Consider the following 20,574-nt stretch of genomic DNA (forward strand, 5'->3'; position numbering starts at 1 on the left):
TTTTGTGATTAAAAACTCATACGTTAAACTAACAAGTTTTATAATTACATTCATACGCTATTGCTGATAGATATATGTATTATAAATTCAAAAACACGTGCAATGTTATTCAGTAACCAGTTGCAATATTTTTGCATTTATTTGTAAGAAAATAATTATCGATATTCTTAAGATTAAGAATAAAGAATAAAAATATGTACCAATAAAAATATCCAATTAGCCTAATAATTTTGATATCACTATAGCGTTATTTTTTTGTATCGTTTTGTAGGAAGGTGCGAATATCAACAAGAGCCTAGTCGCTTTAGGGAACGTGATATCCGCACTCGCCGAGAGAGGCTCAACCGGAAGTAGGCCAGGAAGAAGATACATCCCTTACAGAGACTCTTCGCTCACTTGGCTGTTGAAGGATGCACTCGGCGGAAATGCCACCACCATTATGCTCGCCAGTAAGTATCTGCCGGTATTTTCCTTTTGATCTTTCCCCTACCGTCCTCTCTGAACTCGTATTCTCCCCCTTTTTCAGCCTTCGCGATCTTAGAATGTTCCATCGACGTTAAGAGGTTTCCTTTTGGGAATATTTCGCCCGCGCAAATCGCGTTCCCGGTGTGTATTTTCGTGAGGAAATTATAAGCTCGCTTTTCCCCTCTTTTGATCTCAAACCCTCCATTTTAATATCCTTTCTGTTGCTGGAATGACGCACCGTTCTCGCGCGCAGATTGAAATCCAACGACCAATTCGACATTATTTAATTGACCCTTTTAGTGCGAGCCTTTCGCGCTAAAAGAGTTAATTAAGATCGGCTATAATCAATTCATTTATTTCACGCTCTTTTGTCTTTCATGTGTTTCTCGTTAAAAATTGTTCAAATCATTCAAATGTCTTCCTCCGAAAACGTTTCGTGAATGTTGGATTACAACGAAAAACCAACCATTTCTCTTTTCTCTTTTTACAACAGCAATTCCTCGTCTTCTCATAAATTCCATTAGTTATCGGAAGAGAAATATTATCGCGAGATTCGTGAAATTATTCCCATTTGCGATAACCCGGGCTGGATGTAATTGGTTTAAATGCTTTTCCAGGCGAGCTAAGACGCGGAGATTAAATTTCAATAGAGCCGAGATAGAGAGACGCGAAAAGCGGTAAATAAGAAATCTGTAGTGAGCTTGCGACAGTAGCTACGTGATCGATCCATCGCCAATATTCTTCCCGCAGTATATGGTAGTCGTTATCGAACATAATTCAATATTTTTAATAACGTAACGCAAAAATACATGCTTTACAGCTATAATATACACTCTCTAGTACCTATAGATTTAATAAAAGATTATTAAAAGCCAATATAAACAAGTTAAATTAATATGAACAATAAATAAATTAACGCTAGTAATGATTACGCGTCAAGAATATTTTTTAAATCATTTATTAATTAAATAATCAACTAAATTGTAAAATATTTAAACATACTCGAATTTTTATGTAAATTTTAGTTAATACATTTTTAATAATATTGTTAAAACTTTAGTTTTGTAGAAAGCATGTTAAAAATATTTAGGAACTTAATCCGACTTTTCTAGTAAACTAAACTGTTCATAACGAATTTATCTTTCGTCGTAGTGTCACCTTAGAAAGGTTTCGCCTGGTTATATTCGACTCTCTTTGAATGCATTAATCCTCACAACAGTTTCTCTTAAGGGAATAAATGTTACGTGAATTGGACAGAGTGTTAAGAAAACCATCGTCATCGTAAAAGACGATTAATATTGAAATTTTAAAGCAGGGAAACGCTATCTTCCCGTAGAAACCTATCGTAGTTAGATAAAGCACGTAGAGAGGATTGCGTTACACAGTTTACTAATAGATAAATCTTTACCTTTTCAAGCAAAAATTGATATCTTTTCCTCGGATTAAAATCAAATCAAATTAGCATTTAAAATATAACAATAAAAGAATAACGATAAAATACATAACTCACGGATGTCTATTTTGAAGATAAATATGAATTATTAATGTTGAATGTATTAACCTTTTCGCGTTCCTGCTTAATCTTCTTTGATTGAATTTGTAGTTTAATTTGACGATTGTGTGTACTAAAAACATGGTAATTTTTAAAATATACATTATATTCGAAATCGTTGAGATTGGTCTATGGAGAGGAAGACAGACTCTTCTATCTTCTATTTAACTGTTTACTTCGATTCATTGATTATCATGATATTTTTATCTCTTCTATCGTTCCGTGATAAACGAAACTGACGTAATTGAGCCGGCGCGGCGGCGTAGAGAGACGTTAATCAAGGGAAGGCGCGCCAGTCTTCCCTCTTTCGATTCGTCACAATTAATTGCCGAAATGGAAGAGTCGATCGCACGATTCGTACAATTGACCGGGGAACAACGGCGCGGCATGGCGAGTTTTGCGAATACTTCTAACAGTTCTAACCGGCCTGGCGACGTATATAATTAATCGTAGCGGAATATTCCGAGCCGCTGATCATCAGCAATTAATTGAATTGCTAATAGCATTTCGGTTTATTATCGGGGAGACGTTTAATATTCAACGGACCCGCATTTGTGATTGAGCGTAGTGCGTAGATGAATAGACATTACATTATCCCGCGGACTGCATACTGTCGCCGCGGTGGCGGATTTTATACGTCGATTCCGCAGTACGACGCGACGTCCGGAAAAGATACCGTCCGCTTGAAAATTCATTTCGGATTATCGAGCTTTCTCGGTGAGCCATGAGTTATTTCCGGTTGACTTGTCCACGCGGAGTTTCGTTCCGTACATTTCCTCTCGATTAATTCGACAGACGCCCGCCGTTGGAAGTATCTGATTATCTGTATATCTACGGATTTATGAATCGGCGAATCATATATAGATTTCATGTTTTCAAAGAGCAAGAAATAAAGTATTTCTATATTGAAAATGCACGTAACGTTCTTTTTAGTAAGCTGAAAATATTTCGCACGGTCCCATAGTCTCTGAATAGGCAAGCGATATTTTGCGATATTTCGCGATATAGACCCTTCTAGTAGATATTATTCCTAAAAAAATCTTTCATTATCGATATCTAATCGCTAATGTACTTAGAATGCAATTGGCCGCAGCCGCTAGTATTAATCAGAAAATCGCACTGTAACGATTAAATAGTTGTAGTTGAAACGTACGACAGTTTTATCATACATTTTTAAACGTTAATACGAGTTTTGGTGTTTCTTTCAGCGATCTCTCCGGCTAGCGGAAGTTACAACGAGACCGCGCACACCCTACGATTCGCACAAAGGGCGCAGAGCGTGGTCAATCGACCAGTGGTCAACGAGGATCCCGTGGAGAGAATCATTCGTGAATTAAGGGCCGAGGTCGCCAGATTGAAATCTTTATTATCGGAAAAGGCAAGAAATTTGCGAGTATTTTACTCAAATTTACGCAAATTATAAGAAATATATCGTATTTGAGGACCAAATACGATATATTGCTATAAATTAAGAAATAGACAGACATATAAAATCAAGAAATATGAAAACATCACAGATAGAAAAATGATTTTAGCTTCTTGAACAATCAAGATAATTACGTAAAAATTGACATAATATAATATACAATTGATAACTAAAAATTTCAATAAAATGTCAGTTGTTGGCACGTTATACATTTCGGGATTATTTCATACGGTTAAATATAAATCAACCTTTTACAAATTTTATCCGCAGAAGTGTTATTTTAATCGAATAAAAATTAACACCACTTACTCGTTTGTCTTCTGACGTGGCTGAAATGAAAAATCGAGCTTGGCGGAAGCGAGGCTGAAAACGCAAAAGGATTTAATCCCCGGCCTGATGTTGATCGAGCGACTTTATAAGTCGCGGCCGGAGATTCGCATGCTGCCGGCAGAAAATATTAATGAGTTTCGAGCGGCGCGCGATCGGTAATAGCGTGATATTATAAAACAAATTTCGCAATTTTGCCTGACGTAGAACGCGCGGATCCGCGATAAATAGCGGCCGATTTTTCAGTCGCGTTTTAACTCGCGCGCGAGAGGGTGTGCGAGTTTATTATCGGGGTTTACCAATACGAGCGGCGTTGCGATATTGTCCGATGTCATTACGTAAATGAGATTCATTGATCGTTTATTTGACACTTATTGAGCGCCCGTTGCGAGCGATTGGCCGAACGATTGCTGATAAAATATAGCACGCCGATGGGTTACGCTTAACGAGCGAACAGCGTTTCCATTTCCATCAGGTAGTTTCCATCCTTCATTTCCACACGTTGCATAATCGCCGATTAATTAAATTCCTCATTCTTCGTCCGCAATCGTAACTTCGTCGACTATCCACGAGCTTGCGCGTCGTATTTTAAATCCGAGATAAAATATTATTCATGCAGAATAATAATTTCTTTTGAAAGATAGAATATCATAATTATGATGTATATTGGAAATGGAAATATTAAAACAAAATCAAATGCTTCTCTCTTTCGTTAAAAGCAGAAAGCTAAAAATTGTCAATTCAAGTTGATATAATTTAAATATTAATTCTAAACATTGATTTAATTATTTATTTATAATTTTCAATTATATAACTTATAATTTACAATTTTAATAACGGTGGAGGTCATTGCAAATTTTAATATATAATAAAAAATTAAAAAGATATCATATGAGAAAAACTAGAATCTAAAAATAATTATGGAGAAAGCACATAACTTAAAGTACTTTATGCATAGTATGGCGAACAATTAAGACTATACAGCTTAAAGAAAATTTGCTATCCAAATATGTCATATCCATTCTCGGTTTAAATTAAAATCAGTTATACGAATCTTATTGCAGGATATCGACCAGACTAAGGCGCCGTGTTGCTGCGGCAAAGTTCAAAGTTCAAAGGATTCCGCGACGGACCCTCAGTATCGCAAAGAACAGGAATCGCTCAACACCTCACGATCGAAAGAATCTGATCATAAGGACAAGACTATACAATCGAAAGATAACAGATTTCTCAATGTACTTCCGATAAGAAGATTCAATTCCAGTGACAGTGTGACGGCTTATGAGACGGGCTCTTCAGGGTCCATCAGAAAATTCAAATCTTTCGAGCATCTGCAACTTCCGGATCGCTTTGTTGGCAGTTATAACCAGGCCAAGGTTACCGAGTTGAACGACGAGGACGACGAGGTGGTGGACGAGATCAATGAACCGGTTTTCGTGGATATACCTACGCTGGTAGCCGTGCTGATCAAGCCAGACGACAGTTTGCAAGAATCGTCGGCACAGATCGAGGAGATTTGTTCCGATGAAGTGCAAGAAGATTCGATCGATGCCGATTTTATAGAAGGCAGCAATGAAGATTTCGAAGGACCGGAAAAAATTGACGACGATCCTGATGATCGCAGTAGCTCAGCAAATTCCTGCATCTTGAAAGACTCGGAGATTGTTGATCTTCATCAGATTACGTCAGAATGCCCTCCACAAAGTCCGGCATCCGTTGGAAGAAGCAGACCGAGAGGTAAATTCAGTAAGCAAAATTCCGTCGATTTACCTTCGTCAAATTTGAACGTCTCAAAGAAGTTCGGCTCTATCGACGGGATTAACAAGAAGAAAGAACCATTTTTCGGTGTTCAGCGATCGCATACGAACTTGGAGAAACGTCCGACTCTGCCCGATCGTGGAAAGAAGCTCAATAATATTCGCGAGATCGACGATCGCAAAGCAAATATTAAATCGGCGAATATTTGGAGAGCGATCGGCAGCAAGGATCATCTGCAGAGAAAGAGCAGCAACGAGTCTGACAAGAGTCTGAAAGACACCAACAGAGCAGGTAGCTATAATAATATTGGCAGAAAGCCGAGTTTGGAAAGCTTGAAGAGGAAGACTAGCAAGGACAGTAGCTCAAGCAGCTCCAAGGACGAACAGATCTTGATCTCGAATTTGGCGCGCGACAGGTTAGCGCGCAGAAAGAGCTCCTTAGATCGGGAAGCAGCGACGGCGGCGGCGGGCGGTTTAAAGCATCACACAGTCATTCAGAAAGTAAAACGCGCCGAGATTGTGGCGGCCGTCACAGAAAGGCTCTACTCCAGTAGAAAGCCCATGGAAGAGGTCAACATGGCGAGTAGCAATACATCGGGTACGCGTTCACCGCCGGAAAGTACCGACGTGAAGATGCCAGGCAGTCTCCTAGCGCGATCGAAACTCCAGGAGATTTCGCGGAAAATGCTGATGAAACGACGAAGGATCAACGTGGACACGCAGACGGAAACGGCGTCGACGCTGCGCTTCAAGGATATGGCGTGTCTGACGGACGAACCTAAGGTGGTACTTCAAGACGCAGCGGTCCTCACAGACGATCATACGGACGTCGCGGTAATCGAAATGGTAGATCGTCGATTACCTGTTCTTAGGGTAAAGGACATGGCAACGTTGACGGATCGACGACCACCAACCAGCATCTTCCGCTGCAAGGATGCCGAAAGCTTGGCCACCGACCTCGACTTCGATGACTATGAACTTCACTCACCGCGAAATGATTCCGGTATACTTTCCGACGACGTGCAGAATTATACTGAGAGCAATCTGTCTAGCGCCGATGTATCCGAGTTTTATCCGGAAGGTGACAAAAAAGTACCGTGCGTGGATATCGTGGATAGTTCGACCAATACGTTCCTCGCGTCGCCGGGGAGGAATTCGGCGGTGCAAACGGCACGTTTAGAAGCAGCGAGTCAGCAAAAAAATAATTCGGAGAGCAGAAACTATAGCAAATGCTGTAGTTTATTTCACGAACTCAACCAACATGTACGAGCGAATAGTCCCGAGAAAAACGTTATCTCCATATCTTTACCGGAAATGATTAATATAACTATCGAGAGCACGAATGGTCTAGAATCAAGAATAGCGGTGATAGACGGCAATGATGATGCCGTGGAAGAGAAATCGAAACCTATTTCTAGCGACAAGGCAGCTCAGACGGATGAAGAGATTAAAAATGAACTCAAAGGATCTTTTTTAAAAGATTTTACAGTCAAATCGACAGCCACTCAGGCGGACGGCAGAGTTTTCAGGATCGAGAATATCTTTCAGGATCCGAGAAGCAAAAGCTACCATGACGTAACCTCCGATTTAAAGAAAGAAATTGCGATGAAGAAGTCGGTTACTTTTAGAAGTTCTTTAGGTACTTCTTCCGTCATCGAGACGAAAGAGAACAGCACAGAGACGGAATGGAACGGAATATACATTGGTGATGTTTGTCACAGAACGCGGCCGATTCCGAAAGGCGGTTTAACGCAGGCTTTCATCATTAAGAAACGTAGCTACAGTTTGAATCCTAGAAGGACAATACAAAGATTTGCCCGTCATGATCTATGGAAGAATTGGACCCTTCCGTATCCAAAACAATCGCCAGAATTTTCCGATTATAACAGAGAGACAGCTATGCCATCTTCTTCGCAACAAGATACTAATTTAGAACTAATTGATGACTTGTTCTCTTCTACAATGAACAGCGAATATACTTTTGTCGCTACAATTCCAGAAGAAATGGCTCAGGAATCATGTATTCAAGACTCTAAAGACAGCTGCAAGAACTTGAAGAAATCAAAATCTGTTTCGCTAAAGAACTTATTAAACTACGATTATAATTTTTCGGATGACAGTCTTGATTACGATGAAGACAACGTCACGAAGGAAACAGATGAAGCGAAAGCGGTGGATTCGCATGATGACAAGAATTACGAGAGCCCTTGTCCTCCGGATGTCGTTGCGCACACGAAAAAGGAAACTTTGAAGTCGGTGAGTCATGTAGATTCGGTTAACGTCGAGTCCTCGATAGATGACGATTTTGATGATACTCAGATCGAATTTCCGAAGAGAAAACCTACTGAAACGTCAGAGAAGAATCTAATACAGGATTACAAGGCATTAATCCTAGGAACATCATCGAATATCGTAGATAGTGACTCCGAAGAAGAAGCAAAAACGTGTATCAGGCAGTTTGATAATATCAGCAAAAAAAAGGTGTCTTTTTCAAATCCTAGTAACCTCGAGGAGATATCTGACGTTGTGACTAATCGTAAAATTCTGACATCAAAGCAAAACTCAGAGGTAGCTTTGAAGTCTATAATTAAAAAGATAAAGAAGAAGAAGCCAGTTGTGACTGAATATTTGGATATCGTTCAAATGTCGAGTGTCGAAAATGGTCAGTCCTTGCAACAGAAAAAGATACACTCGTCGAAGAGCGAGGAAGTTCTACCTACCTTGAAAGAAAATCATGATTCCGAGGATTCCGAAAAATCGCTTAATGATGAGAAGGAGGAGTTCTCCAATAAAGATTATCGCGAGGATTCTCGCAACGAAATTATCGAAGACAATGTCGTCATCAATGAAGACACTCGTTCTCGTACAGCATCGAAGAGAAATATTCTTGAAGATTATTTGAATGAGGCAATAACCTTCATGCGCAACATGAACTCTATCAACGAGTACATGAGTGCCACAAACATGTTGGAGAACTATGGAAAGCGTCGCAGAAGACGCGGTCGTCGTGGAAACAATCCGAGCACGGACAAAGATTACACAGAGTTCCGAGGGCGCAGAGTAAGCCTGAAGGATGACACCGACAAATACTTGCAACCGGATAATGATGAAGTTGTTGCTGTCGAATCCTACGTGAAATGTTTGAAAGGTATCGAGAGATTGGAGGCATGCATCGATAAAGTCAGCAAGCATAACCAGGTCCTTCGGGACAAATATGGTATCGATGTCGAGTCTGCTGGCGCTAAATCGAGTTTAGCGAGTCCCAGTGTAGACTCCGGTTTGTCCAGCATCATTGACAACGCGATCCATCAATGCGGGAATGCTGTTTCCGAAAATAATGCTGAGAATTGCAATGAGTCCAATCTTTCCAGGATTTCCTTGCCGCTTTTGTCTTCCACTCGAAATGACGTCACAAAACGGTCTACGTCAAATGAGCCAGAAAAGTATCGAGCTCTTACTGAGATAGACGAACACAATCTTGACGACAAGAACAACAATATTACAACTGAGGATGATCTCGAGCGTAAAATCTTCGATCAACTAATGGGCGCAGCCGATTTTAGTAAATGCTGGAGTCTGAAGCAATCCCGACAGGAACGCCTCCGGAAAATATCCGACCTTAGATCGCAAAGCCCGACAACTTACTCCAAGTTACGAGGGACTTTCCAACAAGACACTCATGGCATCCTTAATTTCGACCAAGTTTCTACCGCCGAGGATTATCTCGGCCACATTCGTGGAATTGAGAGTAGCGCCTGGACATTTAGGAAAACGAAACTCTCGGATCAAGCGGACGATACTAACTCGAGGACATCGATCGGTTTGAAGATTGATTCTGAAGAATTTTACAACGAATCGCCGAAAGACTACGATAATCTGTCAGACATTGAAGCGTCAAACGAACCGACGATTTTCGAGATAAAGCATCATGATTATCTGACAGATTCTGCAAAATCGATCGCGATAGGACAAACGCCTTATGTAAAAAAAGAAATCACGCGGAGATCAAGAGATAGTTTTAGAACTGAGTTAATAAATCCCAGATTTGGAGATTCTTTCACCGTGGAATTGAAATATCCCGGTAGTCCGAGGGCGAAATTTTTGGAGCTTTTAAAAGAGAGGAGACGTATCGTAGAAAACAGCAAAGGTACGAATGCATTTTAAGGAGATCATTCAAGCGATCTTTCTTTTAATCTCTACTTTTATTTATATAAATTACAAAAATATATTTCCAAGCCTATCCTTTTCAAGGCAATAGATTATATCTATTATAACATTTGTAACATATTCATATGTATATTCTTAATCTTTAATGTTTTAGTTTTTTCCGTAATAACTGTAGAAACTGTAGGAACAAATAGGTAACGAATGTATTCAGATATTTCATTAGATTAAGTAATAATACAGAACACTTTACCTCTATATTATCACTGTAAATAAAAATTTTTATATAATGTCTAATAAATTACATAAGTTAGAAAAAAACTGTTTGCAACTCTTTTAATATCTCATTTCATTGTACATACATTTATTTACTTTTGCGATATAATTTTTGTAAATCCATTGCCTCGAAATAAGATACATTGAAATAAAAAATAACTCACCGGCCGATGCGCAACAGCGGAGTTGTAATTCTGCGTTGATCTGTAACAAAAGAAATATTTTTAGCAATTATTAATTTATTACTCGACTAACTGGCCTATATGTACAAAGTATGCACTACGTTTCGGCTCAAGGTTCGAGCCCTTTTCAAGTGCGGTCTATATGGTCTATATCATCAAAATGACTCGTCATCACCGAAATATTTTTATATTAAAGCTACGTCCAAGATAATCGATAGTAAATAATTATCGAAGTAAATAATTATTGCCCGTTTTTAAAACGTCATTTTAACAAATATCTGATTTTAAAATGTAAGAAACAATCGCGGCCGCCGGCGCCGCAAGCGGATGGATATTTCCGCGTTAATTAGTTCGCATAATTAATCCGCGAAAAATTTTACAAATAATATATTGCGACCGTGCGAATAAGAGAGAGACACGACGTTCGCGACGTAATATCTCTTCTCACATATCTCGCATACGCCGGAGATCAGACTCGACCCGAAATTGCACCGTAGTTAAAAACCACGAAAGTGGCGGAGTCCACCACAGAACTGACAGGACGGCAAAATATAATAAATGATTAACAACTACTCACCCCACGGTCGCTCCGCCGTCGCCCGATGCCTCCCAGGCCTCCTTCTCCTCTCCACGATCCTCCAGGTCCTGCTCCGTTGCAGCGTTGGTCCCTTGTCACATCTCTGTCGGCGCACTCACTCACTCTACGCGTCGTCGCTTATGATCGCGCGATACTTTCGACACTTTGCACGGTACTCCGGGCATTAATCTTGCGACGCAGTGCGTACTTAATTACACGGCGTTGAAAGAATTACGTCGGAGAAGCTACGAAACAATACGATCCGCTCGACGCCCATCGGCCCGTGCCAGGATCCAGGATGTCCCGCAGGTAGACGTTGACATGGCCGCGGCGCGGCGCGGCGCGGCGCGGCGCGGCGCGGCACGGGCGGGGGCGGAGAGAATTTTGTAAATCGCGCGGCCAACTTCACTCGCCAGGAACAACCGCACTTGCTGCTTGTGAGGCGTTTTTTGTCAACTACAATTAAATCATCGATTTATGAACAGTGTCTGTCACCCGCGATCGCCAGATATCGAGGAACGATCAAATACGAAGGTAAATGTACGACGTTAATAGACACTGCGATTGTTAATAATTAAACACGTCGCGGCGTCACTCGATTTAGCGTCCATTCGTATCGTTAATGAAATTCTTTATCCGTGTTCCGAAAACGATGTCCAATCAGTCCAATCAACTTTGTTCCGAATTCCGAAGCCGCGCGACACGACGCGAGATGCGGAGTCAAATTGTCGGTAAAAGCGAGATCGATCGTCCGAAAGAATGTAATCGAAAGTCAATATTATCGGATGCGACGTACCTCGGTATCCATATAAATTTCGCGAAGCACATGTATTAAATTCGATATATCAGTTTTTCGTAATCTAAACCGCCGCGCCGGGACCCGGCGGGCGGCGATTCATTCGTGTATTATTCCGCGATGCGGTCTGATTGTGATGTGAGATGTGAGACGTGAGAGCGACGGCCGGCGGCCGGCGACGTTAAAGCGCGGTCGTGCGCGCCGCGGTAAATACGAGTAGTGGGGGTAGAGGAGCGGTATCGAGGCGTGCTGACGTCACGCATACCGAGCGCGCACCGTGCCTAGTCACTTGTAGCCCCCGATTCGTCCCTACCAATCGTGTTGACGAGAAGCCGTTAAGCTGGCCACACACACTTTTTCGTAACAGTAACAGTAGGATTTCGACCAATCGCGTTACTCGATTCGGAAACGTACGGCCGTACGTCGAACGGATCGTACAGCTTCTTCGCCGTAATTTTTCCGTCGCCGTGTAACTAAGTACGCGCCGCGTCGCGAGATTAATGCCGGGAGTGTCGTGATAAGGTCGAAAATATCGCGCGATCATAAGCGACGACGGAGATGTGACCCGAGATGTGACCGCTCGAGGATCACCCCATTATTTGGGCCAATGGCGTGTTTTCGTTATCGCGCGCGTAGTAATTTCGGCAAGTACGCCGCGGCGCGCCCCGCGCCCGGCTGCGCGAAGGAATGTAAGGGGTGGGGGACAGGGGACAGTTCCCATACTTCCCATGTTCCCATCAGGACAGCGCTCGGTACGGCTGCGACGTCGCGACGCGGCGTGGATCCTTCCGACCTTCGATCAGCTTCGATCGTAATCGACGTAATCGTATTCGGTCGCGAACGAGCGTGATGTGTGTAATGTAGTATCGTATTCGTCTCTATTGAACGGTACGGAAGGGACATGGTGTTCGCGAGTGTACATTCGACGATCTCGCAATAAGAATAGCCGACATGGCCGCTTATCGCGAAAAATGCGGGTTAATCGTTGTCCAGCATGGTGTACGCGACGCTTGCGGAGCCTGCGTTTTCTCGTCGCCGTGTCTCGCGCATGACGGTGGAAATGGTGGAATCCCTGGAATATCGACCCGCGATCGAGGCCGGCGGGCGGTGTTCGAGACAATTTTGCATCGAGGTACACATCGGAGGCATCCGAGTACCGTGCCTCGCCTCTCCTGTAAGTACGCAACGCTTCATATTCGTTCGACACGAGTAATTGCGCTCGCGAATGCGATCGCCATGTCGATGTCGTCCCGTCGAGAAGCTCGCGCGGTTTTCGTCGCGAGCGCGATATACATCCGCCGCCATGTTTCCCGTCGGTACCGTTTTCCTGGAGTGAAATTCGATTCCACGTAAATGAGTTGCACTGTCGCGGTCGCTGTCTCGCCGCATGCTATGATGACATCAAAGCGTACGAAGCAATAAACAATAGCCGAAGGCCCGTACTCTCAGCTCACTTTTATCATAAATGCGCGCATTTAACATATAGTTTACGTTACATGTACTGTAGAATCTTAGAAATAAATGCGCGCGTTTATCGATAAAAGTAAACTGAGAATACGGGCCGAAGTCTACTACGGTCTGCAGACTATATACCGTTGTAAAAATTGGATGTAGGGATATAAATTTAGTTCACCCCCATGCTATTATTCTTCCCCTTTACATTGACACATCTCTGAAATTGATTCGATGCACATAGAGCGTAACTAACGTTTCTTGCTGTTTCTGCGCCACAAACGTTACTTTCCTTTTGCATCTGCCGGAATTCGACTGAAGTTGATTAACGATAAATCGGGAAAAATATGCGAAGAATAATGTTTTACTTATTGGTGTTTGCTAACATCAAGAAGATCACCATTAAGAAGTTAATATAATTATGTCTTGCTCAATTTTGAAATTAATTGGATCTGAAAATTAAATAATTTTCTTTCGCACGAGCCGAAATAATTAATAAGATATTTTCTTTTTTCTATTATATGCAAAATGAAGATAAACCTCGAATAATATACGAATCGCCGGTTCGCCATATGCACACGTTTTTTCGGTACTTTCCTAGTGCATACATGGGTCAGTCATGTTCGACGCTAATTTTCTCTACTTTGATGTATTTTAAAAAATCGGGAAAAATTCACAAAACATCTGTCTGCATTGTAGTTGACGATTTTATGGTTATTTTGATGAACATCGTTTATTTAATATTTTCTGACAGGTTTACAAGTTTTACAGTTACGAACAGATATCATTTTGGCTCGGACGCCGTTGACTCACGTTTACACACGGAGCGTTAATTTAATTTTATGTACGTTTCTGTATAATGCCTTAAACGTAACTTAAAATATCTATGATAATAATAATTATTTCTTTATCTTTTGTCAGGGCACTAAGCGCGGTTTAACACAACTTTTGGTGAAAAAGGTGATGGTGTGCAGCGGTTGGACAGATAGGCAGAAGCATGGAAAGACTTGGAATACAAACCTACCGGTATATTTTATTACTTCAGATTTAATCTACACACAACACAAACACAATACATATATTTTGTATTATGCATGCAGAAGACTTTTACATACTTTTTTATAATACCATCCTTTTTATGCATATAATTTGAGCATATAATTAGATATATTACAGATTTTTGGTTGTACTTTTTCTCAGATTACATGAGGGAGATGCTGGTATCGGTGCAGCGAGTACTACTGTAGTTGTGTCAACTGGATTTTCGCTCGTGAGTGAGTGCGCCGGCAGAGATGCGACACCGGAGGAGGACCACGGAGAGGAGGAGGAGGTCTGGGAGGCATCGGGCACCGGCGGAGCAACCTTGGGGTAAGTATCATCTCTTATCTGCATAAAATTAATAGGTTTTTGCCATTTATTCGGACTGTTTTATTTCGATAAAAATAATTAGAAAAAAAGAAATTATTTAAAATTTTACAAAAATTTATTTTTGTAAATATTTTTTCCGGAAAATAGATAATTATATCAGTGAATCTAATTAAAAGACAAATTAGATGCGCGTAAAATTATGTGTATCTTTTGAAACATTAATTATTTTCAGCGCCTCTTTAATTTATATCTTTCGTTTTTGTTACAGTATCATCGTAGCTACGTGGCCGAAATATTCCGCCCGTTGCGCATCGGATCGGTGAGTGACGAAATTTTTATAATAGTATGGGGTAACGGATTTGCGAGACTAATATTAGGTATATTTATGTATTGTATCCATATAATAGTACTATAGATAAATGCGACTTCTCACAGATCCGTTGCCCTAAAATGGATAGACTTGATCAGACTAGGCTAAATAATTAATCCTGGGGCATCATTATTTATCGATTTATTGTGCTTACGGGAGAATGCACCCGTAAGCACATTCGTTATGTCGGTGCATTATTTATTAATGCATCTAATGTTCTTTGTATCGCAGAATATGCCAGTCGCCTGAAATTTATAGGCAAATTATTTAAATTTGGCAAATATACACGGAGAAAAAAATTATATTGTATCAATAGGATTAGTCTAATTGGAAATAATCTTGTTAATTCAATACATCATGCTTTTGTTTTAATAAAATAAGTATTTCTTTTAATCAAATAAGTATTGTTTCACTAATACTGTTACTGAATTAACAAGATTATTTCCAATCAGACTAATGCTATTAATACAACATTATTTTGTCTCTGTGTATATTTTATTATCAAGTATATAAAGTATATTAGTTGTGATCTTTCTTATACAAAATTAAAATCAATTATTTAGATTTGTTACATTAATTACATTTATCAAATTTATTTTTAAAATTATTAAGAAATATAGAAAAGACAAAGAACTAAAATAAAATTTTCCAAAATATAGAATAACATTTTTCGGATATAAAATTTTACTTCAGTTTTTTGTAACTTTTATATTTCGTGCAGAATAAAAATTTTTTAAATATTTAAATTTTTTATATACAATTAAAATAAATAGAAAATAATTTTTTTATAGATAGACAATAGATAGTTTAATTACAATTAAAGAATTAAAAAATAATAAGAGATGTAGGTATCTGTAGATAGAGTATAGATAGGTTTAACACATTTATTAATTGTGTTTTATAACACAATTTTCTTATCTATATCGTTCAATTTATTATATTTTATTTTTATTGTTTACATAATGCACCGATTTTATCCTAATCTTTTATAGTCTATCCATATAGGTTGTATAAACTTTGTATAAACAAACTAAAATAAAATAACGTGAGATCCAGTGAATATTTTGTTGCGGGACAAAATCATTTTTTATGTAGAATTATCTCAAAGTTGATCGTGTTAATATCGCTGCCAAGATGAGGTCGATGACGTACGACATAAAGTCGCGCGGGCGCATCGGCAGGCGCCGGTGGTCGAAGTTAGACCACCCGCCTACAAACCGCGGCAATAAAATGAATTTATCGATGCCGCAAAACGGCAACTTCTTACTCGCTCTTCTCCCGCGATCGTACTTTATTTTGCCGATATTAAATGCTGTAAATTCAGACCGCCAGCTTCGATCCCTCTCTTTCTCTTTGCCCAGTTCGCGCCCTAGCTACCTCCATCGCCGCAGGGTGCTCGGGGAATCGATGGACTCTTGTGTTTTGCGTGCAAGGCGTACGGGCATATCTATCGCGGTCTTTTCCAATGTATCACTCTTTTAAATATTTGTTTCACATCTATGTGCACGATTGCAAGTTTGGATACAAGCATTTGACGCGTCTGTTTTTTTTTCCGGGGACCCGGACCGGACGAAAATATCAGTTCGGTTCCGGTTTCGGTCCAAAATCACCTATTCTTGCATTAAAGGATCCTCATAAATTTCACATAGTTTTGATTATGACCGATCCCAACAGGATGTTCGTAATTACCGTACATAAATAATTGGTTGTAATTTAGTTTGCAACACGAACAACGCGTCGGAGCGTGCCATTGTGATATTATGTGCGCGTAAATTATAATAGACGTAATTAGTGTAATAGAAATTCTGTTATTATGCTATTCGTTGATGTATGACCAATTCGTTGTCTGGAAAATTGTATGCTTTCCATTCTTTAAGTAAAGTTTTGCAACAGAAAGCATACAATTAGTATGCAAACTCTCTTTGCATGATTATGTGATCGAAGTATCTCTGAAAAGCTAGGTTTATAATTTGGAACAGGGACCCTTTGAGGTGATTTTAATCGAAATTTCAATCAAATAATTAAAGAACGCCTCATCGAAATATTTCTTACAAAGAATGATTGCGAATCTTATTTTGCACAAAATTTATGTAGTTTTAATACCTGTATACATATTAGACGATCATAATCTTCTAATATTTTCGCGTTTTCTCTTTCAATTATTCACGTGCAATAACAGTTACAGAGTTTCAGAAATAAGTTCTTTTTACATGAGTTTTCGTTTACAAAGAAATCGATTTTGAAAGTTCGAGCCAAAGATCTGGACCGAACGAAAATATTGGTTCGGTTCCAGTTTCGGTCCATTAAAATACTTAATAAAGGTTTCGGTTTCGATTTCGGTTTTCTAGCTAACAAAAGTAGCGGTATTGCGCAAATTACAGTTTTTTCGGTTCCGGTTTATTAAAATTTTCTTATCGAAATTTGTATTAAATTAAATTGTTTATGCATACTGCGTGTATGAAAAGAACAAATTCTGAACATAACCAATATATATAAAATGCAGATTAAAAACAGAAAAGTTTAGGCTATTATGAGTCGTGGAGAAATTTTTATAAAATAATATTTTTTTTTAAGTTTTTAAGAGATTTATTTATAAACATAATATTCAAGTTTTAAGATTTTTTCAATCTTGTGATCTTCAGATCTTTTGAGTCTCGAATCCGTAAAGTTTTATAAAGTTTCTATACGTGTATCATTTGTCTTAGCGTAAGAAATAAGACCGGGATAGGGATATACGCTATAGACAAACGTAAGAAAGGAGAAGAATGCGTCGAGTTGACTGTACGGTTCGCAAAACAAACAAAACTGAGAGAAACGATCTCAACGTTCGATACCTCCGAGTCAGGAGAGAAAAACGTCGTCGAACAAGTCACGTAGAAACACGTCCGTCCGAAGTCGGTTTAATGATCTCCGATGTCGGTGGTTTGAGCGTTATGGTCGTTAATCTTCTCTAACTCAGATAACTTGAAATATGTATCATATGTAATCTTAGGGCAATTTATCTTTGACCTTTTGACTTTTTGGCCTTTTTTTTGACGTTTTTTTCAAAATGCACTTGTTTCATCCACGGGAATCCATTTATATGATGATGGGTTTGAAAATAATATACCCTTTCATCATCAGTTTGAGCGATAAAAGTAGAGTTGCCACCAGCTGCGGTTAGTACAATCTTTGTACTTTGTAAATTGATTAATTGAGAATAATATTGTAAAGAATTTAAAGAAGGGTCAGACAGGTCAGACGAAATATCCCACCAGTGATATATTTCTCCTTCATCCGTAAGCAAAAAGATGGTAAGATCGCTGTCATAAAGGATCATCTTTATTTTCTTGCTGAACATGTACTCCACTTTTCCTAAGTTTTCTGTTGTAATTTTTATCTCACCCGATCTTTTGTCATGATCATAATTCGTGCATGATTTCTGCGCAAGCCATTGTTGGTATCGTGGTTTATCTTTATCCATGTTTTGCTCCTGAGGCTGCTCCGGGTGCTCCGGCTGCTCCGACTCCTCCGGCTGCTCCATGATGATAATCTATAATAATACGTTGACACTTTCAAGTCTAGGAAGCTAATCGGTTTTGGTCCATTAAAATACTTTAGTTCCCCTTCAATCCACTGCCAATCCCCTTCAGTCTTCTTTAGTCTCTGCGCAGGCGTCTCTCTTGAACATCCTCATAGTCTTCTTCCTCTTCTCTTCTTCGTCTCTTGGCTGCTGTTGGATCTATACCAAGAGATTGGATATTCTTCTTTGTGACTTCATCCAGTTCCGTCACAATTCTGAATGATCTTAGGGTCTCTTGCTCTATTGTTGTTTTGGGAATCGTTGTCTCCATTTCGCTTATTATGTAGCGCCCCTCAGCTCCCAGGGATTTGTTGGCGATTGCTCGTTTGAGTGCTGCATAGTAGAGATCGGGATATGCTCGATGGTTTATTCTCTCAACTCCAGGTAAAGGATAGACGCGAAGGTAGTGAAACTTCTCATCGTACATGGTTCTAAGATCTGTAAGCGCTTTTTTCAGATCTACTGCTTGCTGTGCTATGGCTGGAAGAAAGATGGCTCTGCTTCCTGCTGTTATGAATGACTCCATTAGAAGTGCGGATTTTAATCCATAGTCGTAAAGGATCATCTTCACCTGGGCTAGAGCCCAGGTCCACTAAAATACCACTAAAATAAAGGTTTCGGTTTTTGTTTCGGTTTTTTAGCTAACAAAAGTACCGGTATTGCGTTTTCTTTCATTATAATCAACCATGATGCATTTAAAAATTGATTGTTTCGAGAGAAAGCTCTGCTTTTTTATTATCGATTAATTTTTGTAAAGTCATAACAAATCGATACCAATTTATTCAACTATATAGTAGAAATATCTGGCGTTGCCGTATTTATAGCAAACGCGAAGAAGACTTGAAGACGAGACGGATCGTTAAGATTTCGCAAGAAAACTTCCGAATCTCGTCGAGATGAGGGTTAATACTGCAATAATCCGGACTGTCGGGCTGCAGAATGACTCACCTTTTCGAGGCTCTTCCTTCCTTTCTTTCTTTTTTTTTTTTTTACTAAATCTTAGCGCGCATTGAGAGAGATTCGCTGAATTTATGAGACTTTGGCTTTAGGAATGAGAAACTCGGCGAGGGATTAGCTTTCTCGAGCAATTCTTTGGACTACGAGCGAATTTTGTGACCGGGGGAAGATACATTTCCAGTAATTAGCCGCTCTCACGACTGTGAATTTATGTATAGGTGGCCATCTATTGAGAGATAGAGTCATTTGCCGATTTCGCGGCAAGATCTATCGGATAAAATCGTGACGTGCAGTTAGTTGAACTGCGTCGCGTCGTTGATCGCAACCGCGCATCGTGTCGGAATTTTATTCGGGATGCAGCTCGTCGACGATGAGCGGGCTAGCGCAATATTGGCCCCCCCCCCCATAATCAGGCTCGTAAAAGCGAGGTTTACGGCCGGCGAGCTTACGCAAAAACCCAATCATATCCGCGTATAACGCGGCGGGAGAAAAATAGCGTCACGTAGCGAGCGCTCGGGTGTCGCATAAAATTCCGGATCGACGACAGGGATTTTCGTCCGATCGAATGACTGAGTCGCGGATTTATATGTTATAACTTAATGGTGACAACGAAGCAAGCATCGTTCGCTCGCTCTTTATTGCTTTATTTTAATCAGGTGTTTCTGAGACGCGACGAGCGCGTGATTCATCTACACGCGTCGTTGTGCGATTACAAAATTGTTCTCAACAATTTCAAGCAGGGACCCGGACCGGATGAAAATATCGGTTCGATTCCGGTTTCGGAACCTTAAAATACTTAATAAAGGTTTCGGTTTCTGTTTCGGTTTTCTAGCTAACAAAAGTATCGGTATTGCGCAAATTACAGTTTTTTCGGTTCCGGTTTATTAAAATTTTGTTATTTGAAATTTGTATTAAATTAAATTATTTACATATTATCAGCTTTTTATTTAATGATTTACTTTTAATACGTAATTAGGATAATAATTGTATCAATAATTATGTGCAAAGCATTAATGGACTTTTATTTAAAATTATAGATCTATTTTTCACATATATTTTGTATTTTGACAATTAGTAGTCCTGAGTAATGAGGAGGGGAGGGAAGTGGCTGACCACTTTTATTTAAATAAATTACAAAAATATTTTCTAGACTCTGGAATCTATCCATTTCCGAGCCTATCCCTTTCAAGGCAATAGATTATAATATATGCGCAACTTACAGTTTTTTTCCGGTTCCGTTTTGTTAAAATTTTCTTGAAATTTTTATTAAATTAAATTATTTACATATGCATACTGCGTGTGCCACTGTGAAGTTGGCACCTCATTTTCAAAAATCGTCTGGA

General features: G+C 39.6%; 1 protein-coding gene across 3 annotated transcripts in view; it reads left to right on the forward strand.

The window, feature by feature from the left end:
* The window catches only part of LOC139767876 (uncharacterized), a 34,963-nt gene extending 24,951 nt beyond the window's left edge, over positions 1-10,012 (forward strand). For all 3 annotated transcript variants that reach the window (XM_071697579.1, XM_071697580.1, XM_071697578.1), the window contains 3 exons: positions 272-449; positions 3,226-3,395; positions 4,835-10,012. In XM_071697579.1, the coding sequence (XP_071553680.1) occupies positions 272-449; positions 3,226-3,395; positions 4,835-9,691 (5,205 nt within the window). In that variant the 3' untranslated portion in view covers positions 9,692-10,012. The remainder of the gene's footprint in view (positions 1-271; positions 450-3,225; positions 3,396-4,834) is intronic.
* The last annotated feature ends 10,562 nt before the right edge of the window (positions 10,013-20,574 follow it).

Source organism: Temnothorax nylanderi, unplaced genomic scaffold, assembly GCF_030848795.1.
Source record: "Temnothorax nylanderi isolate EJ_2023f unplaced genomic scaffold, tnyl_v1.0 TNYL_tig0012_pilon, whole genome shotgun sequence".
NCBI classification, from domain to species: domain Eukaryota; kingdom Metazoa; phylum Arthropoda; class Insecta; order Hymenoptera; family Formicidae; genus Temnothorax; species Temnothorax nylanderi.